This window comes from Eubalaena glacialis, chromosome 16 (assembly GCF_028564815.1).
Source record: "Eubalaena glacialis isolate mEubGla1 chromosome 16, mEubGla1.1.hap2.+ XY, whole genome shotgun sequence".
In the NCBI taxonomy this organism is placed as follows: Eukaryota; Metazoa; Chordata; class Mammalia; order Artiodactyla; family Balaenidae; genus Eubalaena; species Eubalaena glacialis.
In genome coordinates this window covers 87,566,771-87,580,497 of record NC_083731.1, presented here as the reverse complement: position 1 = coordinate 87,580,497, position 13,727 = coordinate 87,566,771, and the positions used below count along the sequence as shown (strand labels likewise).

The following is a 13,727-nucleotide window of genomic DNA, read 5'->3' as shown; positions in this document are numbered from 1 at the left end:
GATAGGTGTTAGCTCTTCTCTAAATGTTTGATAGAATTCGCCTATGAAGCCATCTGGTCCTGGACTTTTGTTTGTTGGAAGATTTTTAACCACAGTTTCAATTTCATTACTTGTGGTTTGTCTGTTTATATATTTATATTTCTTCCTGGTTCAGTCTTGGAAGGTTATACCTTTTAAGAGTTTGTCCATTTCTTCCAGGTTGTCCATTTTATTGGCATAGAGTTGCTTGTAGTAGTCTCTTACGATGCTTTGTATTTCTGCGGTGTCCATTGTAACTTCTCCTTTTTCATTTCTAATTTTATTGAGTCCTCTCCCTCTTTTTCTTGATGAGTCTGGCTAAAGGTTTCTCAATTTTATTTTTCTTCTCAAAGAACCAGCTTTTAGTTTTATTGATCTTTGCTATTGTTTTGTTTCTATTTCATTTATTTCTGCTCTGATCTTTATGATTTCTTTCCTTACACTAACTTTAGGTTTTGTTTGTTCTTCTTTCTCTAATTGCTTTAGGTGTAAGGTTAGGTTGTTTGAGATTTTTCTTGTTTCTTGAGGTAGGATTGTATTGCTATAAACTTCCCTCTTAGAACTGCTTTTACTGCATCCCATAGGTTTTGGGTCATCGTGTTTTCATTGTCATTTGTTTCTAGTTATTTTTTGATTCCTCTTTGATTTCTTCAGTGATCTCTTGGTTATTAAGTAGTGTATTGTTTAGCCTCCATGTGTCTGCATTTTTTACAGATTTTTTCCTGTAACTGATATCTAGTCTCATAGCGTTGTGGTTGGATAAGATACTTGATACGATTTCAATTTTCTTAAATTTACCAAGGCTTGATTTGTGAACCAAAATATGATCTATCCTGGAGAATGTTCCATGAGCACTTGAAAAGAAAGTGTATTCTGCTGTTTTTGGATGGAATGTCCTATAAATATCAATTAAGTCCATCGTGTTTAATGTATCATTTAAAGCTTGTGTTTCCTTATTTATTTTCATTTTGGATGACCTGTCCATTGGTGAAACAGGGGTATTAAAGTCCCCTACTATGATTGTGTTACTGTCGATTTCCCCTTTTATGGCTGTTAGCATTTGCCTTATGCATTGAGGTGCTCCTATGTTGGGTGCATAAATATTCACAATTGTTATATCTTCTTCTTGGACTGATGCCTTGATCATTATGTAGTGTCCTTCTTTGTCTCTTGTAATAGTCTTTATTTTAAAGTCTATTTTGTCTGATATGAGAATTACTATTCCAGCTTTCTTTTGATTTCCATTTGTATGTAGTATCTTTTTCCATCCCCTCACTTTCAGTCTGTATGTATCCCTAGGTCTGAAATGGGTCTCTTGTAGACAGCTTATATATGGGTCTTGTTTTTATATCCATTCAGTCAGTCTATGTCTTTTGCTTGGAGCATTTAATCCATTTACATTTAAGGTAATTATTGATATGTATGTTCCTATTACCATTTTCTTAATTGTTTTGGGTTTGTTATTGTAGGTGTTTTCCTTCTCTTGTGTTTCCTGCCTAGAGAAGTTCCTTTAGCATTTGTTGTAAAGCTGGTTTGGTGGTGCTGAATTCTCTTAGGTTTTGCTTATCTGTAAAGGTTTTTTAGCATTTGTTGTAAAGCTGGTTTGGTGGTGCTGAATTCTCTTAGCTTTTGCTTGTCTGTAAAGGTTTTAATTTCTCCGTCAAATCTGAATGAGATCCTTGCTGGGTCTAAACCTTTTTGAACATGAGACTTTGTTAATGCTGTTTGACTTCCTTTGTACAGAGAGAGAGAGGAATCAGGAGGAGGGGGAAAGGGACTTCCCTGGTGGTCCAGTGGTTAAGACTCCGAGCTTCCACTGCAAGGGGCGTGGGTTTGATCCCTGGTCAGGGAACTAAGATCCCGCTTGCTGCATGGCATGGCCAAAAAAAAAAAAAAAAAAGTTATCTAGAGATGATTTAAAGTATATGGGAGAATGTGAGTAGGTTATATGCAAATAATACACCATTGTATGTAAGGCACTTGAGCGTTCGTGGATTTTGGTATCTGTGAGGGGGAAAGGAGAAGGGGAAGCAGGGCCCAGCTTGCTCTCTGTGGAGGACAACGAAGGCTGATGTCTGTGTTCCCGGCATCAACGCATTTCAAGCCACGGTTGTCAGGACAAATATGCAAATCAACAGCCCAGAATGCCTTTAGAATCAAGGAAACTAAGGGCCACTGGAGTAGAAGGCAGAATAGCATCTTCACAGTCATGAGCGCCTCTGTGTTCTAGCGGATGAGATCCCGGGTGCCCAGTCGCCCCACGCTGGGCGCCCCTCAACGCTTCCCTCTCCCTCCCCAGCCACAGCTACAGTTAATCTCGGGAGGAATCTAGTCCATCACGCCCCATGGAACAGTCCCCTAACGCTTCCTTGTCTCCAACCCACTCTCCATCCTACCACTAAAACACACATCAGATCGTGGCTGGCCGTCACCCAAAACGAACCCAGGGTCATTCAGAACCTCATCCGATGTGCCTTTCCAGCTCCGTCTCCACACGCAGTTATTCACCAGCCACACCACGCAACTCGCCTTTGCCACACGCTACCTGAGGCAACTGGAAATGAGGGAAAGGCTGCTCCCCCTACGATACCTTTTTGCCCCTGTCAATCTGGAAATTTTATCCTTCAGCATTCAGTTGAAATATCACCTCCTGCAGGAAAACTTCATAAATTCCCCTGGGCTCTGAGCTCTCTTTCCTGTGCCTCTGTTAAAACCACTGCAATATTTTTATAGCCTTGATTTATTTATCTGGGTGTCACATGACAGCAGCTACTTACATTCTTTCCAAATTATCCAATACCATCGTCACATCCCCAGAGTCTGCAGCCTGGGAAACTGGCAGTTTAAGAAGCTTCATGAATGGGTCAAGGGATGAATGGGTGACTGGTGGACAAAGGAGCAAATAAGTGAGCAGTTCTGGGTGGCAAGGAAGCTGCCCTCACCCTACATTTATACGTGATTTTATAAAAATGAACTTAAGTTATCACTTGAGGATAACTAAATATCTCAAAACCTAAAACAATATCTTAGATCAGGAAATCAACCATCCCATTCCTGTCTCTTTCATAACCGATTTGAATTCCATGTACCCTGGAAACAAGCTGACTTCAATTTTCTTTCCCCCATTGTCGACAATCCTGTTTTAAAGTCTCCTATTTGGGACTTCCCTGGTGGCACAGTGGTTAAGAATCCGCCTGCCAATGCAGCAGACACAGATTCGAGCCCTGGTCCGGGAAGATCCCACATGCCGCGGAGCAACTAAGCCTGTGCGCTACAACTACTGAGCCTGCGCTCTAGAGCTCGTGAGCCACAACTACTGAGCCCACGTGCCACAACTACTGAAGCCAGCGCGCCTAGAGCCCGTGCTCCGCAACTAGAGAAGCCACCGCAGAGAGAAGCCCACGCACCGCAACGAAGAGTAGCCCCCGCTTGCCGCAACTAGAGAAAGCCCGCGTGCAGCAACAAAGACCCAACACAGCCAAAAATAAATAAATGAAATAAAAATAAAAATAAAATAAAGTCTCCTATTTGGTACCAGACACGTGAGGAGCAAAGTAATGCATCTTTTCTAACCAACAAGTTTCCTCTGCTGGTGACAGAGTGTAAAAGGAAAGATTTAGGCCTTTTCAAACATCTCTTTTCCATAGTTTAGGCTCAGCGGGAAGCATCGCTGCATTGGGAGGAGAAAGGGGCCCAGCACGCAATGACAGGAGGCAGTGGATGACGAGGGCGTGGTGACGGGAGGGTGGGAAAAGCACTCCAGAGGGAAGTCAGAGGAGTGAGGGCTTCGAGGGGACCCGCTGCTCCTTTCGGCAACACTCACTGACGTCAGATACACTCTGTCACCAACTCCTTTACACTTGAAAGGGTCCAGCCCATGAACCTGAGGAGTCAAGTAAACCCCGAGCCTGATTAGATCTGCTGGTCCCCAGGGCGCTCTGGGTAGAGCTCCTGGGGCTGTGGGAACAGGGGCCACCCCGGAGGGAAGGAAGGCACCAAGGTGCTCCTCAAGGCGGCACCAAGGTGCTCCTCGAGAATCGAACGCGCGATGCTGCAAAAGATCGAGTATGTTTAGTTCAAAACCCGCAGTAAAAGAATTACAGATGAATAATTTATACTTCAGAAAGAGAAGAAACAAATCCAGACTTACAACGGAACCTGCTCTAAGTAAATATATAAAACATTTATACTGTGTGTTAGGGACTGGATCAGTCACGCACTGCGTCTAAGGCTCCCCGCCCGAGGCTCTGCCCTTCCAGGCACGACAGGGCTCTGGCCCTGGAGTCACAGCCCCTCCACTGTCCACAGTGGCTTCCTGTCCTGTGCCATCGGGTGACCCACCAAACTGCCAGAAGAGGGACTGAATGAAGGTCCTCAGTGAGCTGCCCAGCCCACCCGAAGCTGCCGAACCCCACCCGGAAAATCAAGAGGAAGGACTCTGCTCCGGGCAGCGGCCAGCTGTGGCAGGCGGTGGCCCGAGCTCCGGGGAAGGGATGCTGGACTCAGAGTCAAAAGAGGAAACGGAGAGGAAACGCACTGGGCAGCGATGACACCGGCGTTTGAAAATTGGCATTTGCCGATCCCATCTCATTGAATCTTAAAAGCCTTGCAGTGGACACTTTAAATTCTGTTTTACAGATAAGGAAGATGAAGAGATTCCACCAAAGATCAGGAAACCAGCAAACGGTTAGAATTTGTCTGCACACAGCAGACACTTCCCCTGGGCCTTGGTCCCCATCAAAGGCCTGGCTCCAGCTCCACTGCGGGGCTTGGGAGGGGCCTGTAACCTTTCCAGGCCTCAGTTTATTCACTGTTTAAAAACAAAAATCCAAATCCAAAAATGTTGACCTCCTTGACAGGGTGGTCGAGAAGGATCTTTATTCACTGAAAAACCATCAGATAAACATGAGCGGTTGCTATTGATACTTTTAGTTGTAAGAGCCAATGACATTGTTAAAGTTTCAAAGGGAGTTGGTAAAACTCCAGTCCCCAGTAGAGGGTGTAGCAATTTCTGGTCAACATATTTTAGACCAAATGCTTTATTCCACCATTTATTTCTTGCTTGAAAGGTTTTAATTTCATTCCTGGGGAACTGCTGTTTGTACTCTATAGAGATTCGTATCCAGTTAATAGAGTTCAATGAAAAAACCAGGATTACAAGTCATGTTTAACACTTTCAGGGGTTAATGCCTCTCTTTCCTAATAAACCAAGAGTTAGCGGGGGTAGATGTGGAAGAGAAATGCCCAAACCTAACATACAGGATATTAGTACCTAGAGGAGCCTCGGCCTGGACAGCAGGTCTCAAGCTTCAGTGCCTGAGATATTTCCCTTGGTATAGTGTTAAAGGTCCAGATTACTGCTTCTGATTCAGTAGCTCCAGGTGGGGCTCAGGACCTGTGCCTTTACCTTGCATCCTGGGTGGTCCGATTCCAAACTGTGAGAAACTCTGGCTACAAGATGGGAAGTAATTTGCAGAATTTAACTGGTTTGTACTGAAGGGTCTGACCAAAGGCAGCAATTTTAACCAACAATGAATATGATAAAAACTAATATTTATGCTTTATTGTTAATATTAATGATTACTAATAACCAATAGTATAATTTTAATTATAATATATAATATGTAATAGTGATATTTTAATTTTAAAATTAATATAATTTTTATAATATTGTTTAATAATATATATAATATTATATGTAATATAATAATATAGTATATAATATGATAAGATAAACTAATAAGATTAATAATAATGATATTAAGCTTAATAATATTCTACTATGTTCCAGGCACTGTGGTATGTATCTTATATGCATTATTTCATTTACTCCTGATAGGTATTATTACCTGCATTTTTAAAGAAATGAGGCTTAAATAGGTCAAGTATTTTTCTTAAGGACGTACAGCTGGTTAGCAGCAAAGCCAGGACTTGAACTCGGGCAGCCCTCCCACAAAGCCCGACTATTCCACACCAGAGAGCCTCCCCACCACTCAGGAACACTGGCATCGCTGGCTGGCAACCAATCCTGGGGCTCCCCCCCCATTCCTGAACCAGGGGCGACCCCCTGAAGTCCTGCCCTCAGCTTCCCTGTGCTCTTCCGGAGTGAATGGAGTGTTCTAATCATCCTTGTGTCCTCACACTGTCCCTGGTGGGAGAAACAGAGGTAACAGTCGGTTTATACAGGGACGTGTGACAAACTGTGCTGATGTTCTTCTGTCGATTCATGCCTACGGCCTTCCTTCTGACGGTCATGGCAGACACATCAACGTGAAAATGTGTCACCGGGCCAAATGAAAAGTAATTCCCAACCCTGGACACTCTTTCCTCTTGATTATCATAGGGAAGCTTAAGATGAGAAAAACAGAACAGGAGAAAAACATATATACTGCCATCAGTTTCTTAATCATCAGGCTCAAATTTCCCCTGAAGAATACTGACACTACTTTTCTACATTTCATAACTTCATTAAGGCCTTATTATGCCTTTGTTACGCACAAATTAAAACAAGGCACCAAATAAGCAAAAATACTAAAATTTTGATAAATACACTGTGATACTGGTTCATACCATTTCTTTTAAGAATTTCATATACTTTAGAAAGCTTAAAATTCATAGCAAATATGATATAGCATATCATTTATACTTGATTACAAATGGTTATTACAGTAATTTCTATAAAAACTAGGCTCTTGCGCAGGTATATAGGTATACCTACAATTGGTGAATTTTGTCATGAAAATTATACCTCAATAAAGCTCCTAAAAATCTTGGGCAGGTTTTCTAGGGTCACTACATTTATCTCTATGTAGGCAACCTCATCTTTCTGGAATTTCTAGGCTCTGTGAAACAGCTGTGGATAATTCTAACCTCTAGCAGAACTGTTTAAATCTCCCAACTACCTATTTAAGTAACCTGGAGAATAATGTCTAAGTAATCTGCAAAGAGTCAAAATTATGCAATATTTCGGTGTCTCTGATTAAATTACAGAAAAAACCAGTACCTCAGAACCATCATTATGTATGAAGTACCCCTCGTGATCATCATAAAGTTCCAGAGTTCCTAATCCACGCTGAAAATAGGCCTGATTTAGCTCCTACTCACCTACTGGATTGATTATTCCAGTACTAGAAGCTAGAGAGAGGCTTTATTTTAGTGACAGTGTACCTGGTAATGCCACAGAAATCCCCTCCTTTTTCAGAGGCAGCAGCAAAAAGCGGGCAGTGGTCCAGGGGCGGGGGCCGGCGGAGCACATGAAGTCCCCAGGCGCCCAGGCCGGACAGCGCCGGGCGGGGATGGTGACCTTGGCGGGTGGAAGCCCCAGGCAGGAATGACACTGTGCATCCCACAGAACTAAAGTCTCCCAGTGCAGCGCTCAAATCGTCTCAACTGCATAAGGCTGCGAACTGCGAGGGCTTCCGACGATTTTGAGGGCACAAGTCCCTGAGGAAGAAAGCTACAAGACCCTCAAACATTTGAGTGCTGGAGCCAACTGTAAGGCTTGGCTTACTCTATTCAGAAACATCTTTGATTCCTCAATGCTTACCAAGTAACGTATAGACTATCTGGAATCCAAGAGTCCATGATCTGAACCTAACAATTTCAGCTTAACTGGGATGGTTCCGCAACACCAGATCAAACTGTTACATCCTGTTCTCTCAAATCACATAAAATCGCTGTACATCTGACCACTGAAATGCCCCACCTTCCTCTCCGTAACTACCTGCAGAAATCTCACCTTCTTCAAATCAGATGCGATCACCCCTATTAAGCTTTCCTTGATTTGGTACGTGGGTAAGAACTACAACTCTTGTGAAATCCCACAGCATCATGGTTTTACCTCTTTTGAGGAATTTAATCCATTCTGCATGTTCTACTATGATTTAGATACATCTTGGGTCATCAATAATCTTCCTCGACATCACCCACTATTCCTTAGAGCTACACCTGAGTGTCTTACACCTGGGAGGTACTCCACAATTTGATGTGACGTGTTACTGAATAAACATATAAATCTCACAATCCTCCAGAAGCCTGTAACACGGTGAGTGTTAACAACCAGTTTTGGAAAAAACTGACCTTAACTGGCCACTGTCTGAAGAAGTCAGGTCAATCTAGGATGGAAAAATCATTAAATGGATAGTGAACACCAGACAACGTCAGCCAGTGTGAAGCACTGGGCTGAGTGTTTACCACATAATTTCCTTGGTTCTTACAAACCTCCAAGGCAGAGAAAGCTCTTCCACATTCTAGCTTTGAGAAGTTCAAGGGCTTGCCTAACGTTTGGCATCTTTGGAAGGCAGAGCTGGGACCCCAACCAAACTAGAAACGTTTACCAAAAGAAGACTTAAGCTCCCTGTAAAGGAGTTACAATGGATTCTCATCACTTAAAAGAGCTTCATCTATGGTAGATTTCAGCACCACCAGGAACTAGGGCATCCATACCGCAGGACTAAGGACAGGGCCCCCTCCCGCTGACCTAATTCAGCCAGTGAGTTACTGTGTGACTCTGTAGGAACACCAGCAGCGACACTAAACCCCTGTGTCTGCACCTTTATAGGGGAACAGGTATAAATGCTCAGCTGCATTTCACAACCAAGTAACAACTTCAGTCTCATTCCCCAGATCATCGTTGTTACAACACAGTTTACCACTAGGTGGCAGGAGTACAACGCTAAGGAGGCTATTTTTGGACACAGTCTTGTTAAACAGCATGCAGTTTTTCAAAGATTTTGCCCCTTTTATAGTATGTTACAAATAAATGATTCTAAATTAAAAAAATTATTCTCCCTTATTGAAAATTTCATGAGGCATATGCATCTTAAATAACATCTTAATATACACAGGTTTCAACTTTTTAAAATTCAACCATAACCACAGCTCAAAATAGCTTTAAACATATAGGTGGAACCATACTATCAATAAATTAAAAAATAAATAACAGTGTACATTAAAATATAGTGAAGACTGTCATTTAGTTTTATGGGAGGCTATATAAGACTGATAAATACTGCTTCTAACCCATGAAGGTTGGAACTGTTGCATTTTGCAAGGTGCTTTTTGGTTTGTTTTGGTTTGCTTCATTTTGTTTGTACTTTGTTTCTAAATGTCAAGATAAAAGAGGACGTTTCATATTATATTTTGCAAGTACTTCTCTGCAAGTAACACTAAAGATTACCAATATATACAATGCAAACTGGGCAAAATCATCACTATATTTTCTCTTTCTGACATTTACTCTAAAAGCACAAGAGGAAGCTTGATGTGCTACATGAGAATTTTGCGGAAATGAATGCAACCTAAAAATGTAATGAATATCTTAAAGAAAATCCGTAGAATTATCAACATGCATGCACTATTAATAACTTGTGTCTTTCTGCTTTCTCTCTTCGGTGATCCCTTGTGGGTAGAAACTAAATGATATAAACTACGAACAGCAAATATGCATGTAAAAGTATATAATGGTCAAAAATTACCCTGGGAAGTAACTAAGTTAGAAACTTAACTCTTGAATATATTCAGTTAATACGTGCTCAGGAATAAAATATTTTAATGATTTTTTTTTTTTTTTTTTTACTGATTTTGTTAAGCAGAATATAAAATCTCCACCTTAAGCATAAAGAACCCTCTAGAACTAGGCAAATCCCTCTTTTGAAGGAGGAGGGGGGTGTCCTGAACCATCAGTATGGCAGGACGGGGTGCTTGGTGTAAGGAATTACACTTCATCTCATCATCCAGGGAGAGGTGAAGCCCAGACCGGCTCAGGCCTTGATCCATAACACAAACCAGAGCAGAGTCGGGACTCCTTCCCACGGCTGACACCTAGTCTCGTGTCCTTACAACTGTTCCATGGACTTCTTTGGAAATATGCAAATGAGCAAGTGGTCATCAACATACAGGACCTCTGGAAGACAGACTGGCCGCCCGAGGTCTCCATGCAAACCCAGATCCAGAAAAAGTGAGGCAGCCTCCCTTCTCTGGCTACCCAGCGACCCATGAGGCAGATTTAGATCTCCTGAAAGTGATCTGTGGTAGGCTCTACCTTCTAAGGCTCCCTGCAAAACAAAGGTTAAAAACAGTCCAGAGGCTGCCTTGGCTTCCAAGTTTGCTGTATCATTACTCATCTGCAGGCAGCAAGGCAAAACTGAGGTCCTCTCTGGGGATCAGTGGGAAGCAACCGTTGCAAGCACCAATTTATACCTGTGATATAATCTAGGAACTTACGGAGAGAACAATTTGCAATATGGACACATGCATGCATCTCCTCGGCTCTCAGCTCTGTAAGGGACCATTACTGAATGCATTTATAAAGTGAAAATTACACAGTAAGGTTGCCCGGATTCTTGACAGGATATGAAAAGACCTTTGCTCTTGGAGCCTTGACAGTTATTAGTGAATTCAATTCATGAAATGCTTATGTTCTACTCTAAAAATAAATCCATGCTACTTTACATAAATAGGCTATTTTTAAATTAAAGTATGTAGTTACCAGTAAAAAATAAATAAAAATAAGTACAATAACCATCATAAAAATTCCTTTGAACCATCATCACTCAGGCGTTGACAGGTATCAAACTGCATGTTTCTAATTCACTCCCGGGAAATAAAGCAGACTTAGAATATGTAATGGTTTCTTCATAAAGAATCTCATTTATATGAACTCTGTTGGAAAGGATATGGAAACACTTTAAAGTAGAAAGAGAAGAAAGCTCTGGGTAATAAAAAAAAAATGATTCAAAAATCAAGATTTTGAGAGCCCCTATCAGCTAGCTGCATGGAGTACAAAAGGGATGTTTTCAACTTTTCTCCCCAAATCTAGCACATGGCTGCGGCACCTGTCTTCTGAAGGAATTGTACGGTAAATGCCATCTCAAGGAGTTTCACACAACAGCAATTCATTTCAGAACAGAGAAAGATTACTCCTGAACCTGGTAAACAGCAACTTAACAAGAATAATCGTGAGTGCAAGAGAATCAGCTCAGGACCCCGGCCTCCAGGCAAGTGAAGGGACCAGCTGTGCCCACGGGCCATCTCCGGGGAGGGGGGGAGGGAGGGAGGGTGGCGCTGTGACAGGCACCCGTCACGTGGCGGGCCACCAAGGATGTCCCGCTCGGCCCTTACCTCGTCCGTCCTTTCTTCTGGACAGTTCGCCCCTCCGAGGCTCTGCTGCGGGTGGCTGCCGGCGCCGCTGTTCTCACTGCCCAGGTCACAGGCGGTTTGCAGCGCATCCTGTAAGGACCCGGGACCTTGCTCCCTCTGGACGGGCCGCTCTGCCCTTTCCTCGCTGTCCACTGAACTCAGGGACAGCGCGCTGACACTGTTGGGGCACTTGGCAGGTGCTGCGTCGGGGCTCCGAGGACTGGGGGGCTTGGGCGTGGTGGGCCTCGCAGGACCGAGAGGAGGCTCGGGCTCCACGGGAGACCGGTCGCCAGGGCCCGGTTCCTTGGAGCCTCTGTCCGACACCTCCCGGGCCGGGGGCCCGGAGGAAGAGCCGGAGGCGCGGGGAACGGCACCTCCGGCAGCTGCGTCCCCGGCCGAGCCCCCAGCACCCGCCAGGCCGGGGTCCGGGGGCTCCGCGCCCCTCCGCCCGCGCTCGGGGCCGGCGACCGCGCGGCGGGAGTAGTCGTCGTGCAGCCGGCTGTGCGGCCGCGGCCCGGGCGGGGCGCCCCCGGGGTCCCCCGGCCGGCCGGCCGCGCCGCCGCCCACGAGCCGCAGCACGCGGGCCAGGTCTGGGGCCCGCAGCGGGCTCCTGCAGCGCCTGGGCCCCGCGGGGGCCCCGCCGGAGCTGTCGGAGTCGGCGGACGAGCCGCTCAGCGTCCTCCGCGGGCCCCGGCTCTCGGGCGCGCGCCGCAGCTCGGCCAGGTGCGAGGCCGACTTCCGCCGGAAGGAGCTCTTCTTGAGGAAGGTCAGGCTGTCCGTACTCTTGCTCCGCCGGCAGACGCCGTTCCTCTCGGGCTCCCGCGCCGGGGCCTCGCGCGCCGCGGGCTCCGGGGCGGGCGGCTCCGGGTCCAGGAGGCGAATGCGCCCCAGGCCGTAGGCGCGGCGGATGCTGCGGGACCGGAGGGCGCCGCGCGCGAAGCCGTCGTCGGGCTCCTCGGGGTCCGAGCCGTCGGACGCGAAGCCCGGCCCCGGGGGGCACCTGCCCGCGGGGGCTCCGGCCGCCGCGCCGTTGGGGACCGCCTTGCCCAGGTCGCGTTCCTCGGCCCCCTCTTTGGCGGCGTCCCATCCCTCCCGGTTCTGAATTCCCTGGAGGACCGAGGTCTTCAGTTTTTTGAAAGACCCCATTTTCCGGAAGGAGGCCAGGGCGTTCCACGTGGAGGAGCTGCCCACGAGGCCGGCGGGCCGGGGCCGCTCGGGGTCGGCGCGCGCCCTATTCGCGCCGGCGGAGAAGAGGCGCAGGAGGCGGGCCGGGCTGAGCCGCGCCTCCCGGGCGCCCGCGCCGCCGCAGCCGCCGTGGCGACACGCCGGGTAGGTCACCATGCCGGGGTCTTTGGGATCAGAGATGGGACCGGGGACCGCAGTTCCGCGCCTGTGGCCGTTCTGGGCCGTGGTCATGGTCTGGGGGCCGGGAGCCCACGGGCACAGGGCAGCGCGGTTCAGACCCACGCGCGCCTCCGTGTCCCCCGGCTCCGCGCGCACGCCTTCCTCCCCGAGGCCGCCGGCCTGGCCTTCCCGCCTGCCGTGCACATCGGGCTCCGCGGTCGTGGTCACCGCCTGCAGCGGAAAACAAAGCAGGGAGTTAGCCGTCTGCGCCCAGAAGAGCCTCCCTCTATCAACGGGGGCTCATCTATTTTGTTTAATAACTGCTAACAGAAAACCAGGCCTGCCCCCTGACAGGGCCGATCACATAAAACCTATTTTAAATTAAGTTAAAATGTCACTTTTTTCTCCTAATTCATTTCGCATTAAATGAGAGGGAAGAATGCAAATTATGCATTCATTAAAAAAAAGATAATTATAGGTTGTGCATTCAATATGATGGTAAACCCTGAAATCCACTGGAACTCGTTAAAGTAAACTTCTGAAAAACTTCTAGAATGAAAAAGCCAAGGCATCATTCAAGACTATGTCTTCTCTTTATTCGAAATAGAAGACATCTTCAGTTATCTCAGACACACACATGCGCACACACAAAACCCAACACTATTTTAAAATGTGTCACAGGGAAACGCTGAACTAGGTTAAATTTAATGCAGCTCATAGGAGGCTGAGTGCTTAGTATACAAGAGGCCTCAGGCAAGGATGAGTTGTGATGGAGACCAAGACACTTTTAGCTGCATGTTGTCTACAAAATACCCCAAAACTCTAATGGCAGAGCTACAAAGCGCCACAGGGCCACAAGAGCAGGAGGGACCACACTGAGGTGGCCTCAGGTCAGGCTCTGTGAAGGAAACCGCATTAGAAGGGCCTCTAACTGGCTGGGGAATGGAGGTGAGGATAATACTGAAACATTAGAAATTCAGACACAGAAATTCAAATTAAACAAATACCCGCACCGTCTGCCTTGCTCCCTCAGACCCAGAAGCCCACCGCACGCCTGCGTCTGTGCTCTCCCCCAGGTGCAAATGCTGCTCCCTTGGCCTTTGCCCATCAGCCCTCAAGGGCTAGCATGCTCCCCTGCACTCACTGAACGATTAGCGAAGGAAGGAAGGAAGGGAGGGAGGAAGGAAGGAAGGAAGGAAGGGAAGAGTATGATCATAATCCGAAAA

General features: G+C 46.4%; 1 protein-coding gene across 1 annotated transcript in view; it reads right to left on the bottom strand.

Annotated features, from left to right (window-relative positions):
• Positions 1 to 13,727, bottom strand: part of SPATA13 (spermatogenesis associated 13) — a 144,735-nt gene that overhangs the window by 59,077 nt on the left and 71,931 nt on the right. The window contains exon 2 of the mRNA XM_061170935.1: positions 11,140 to 12,732. Within this exon, the coding sequence (XP_061026918.1) occupies positions 11,140 to 12,732 (1,593 nt within the window). The remainder of the gene's footprint in view (positions 1 to 11,139; positions 12,733 to 13,727) is intronic.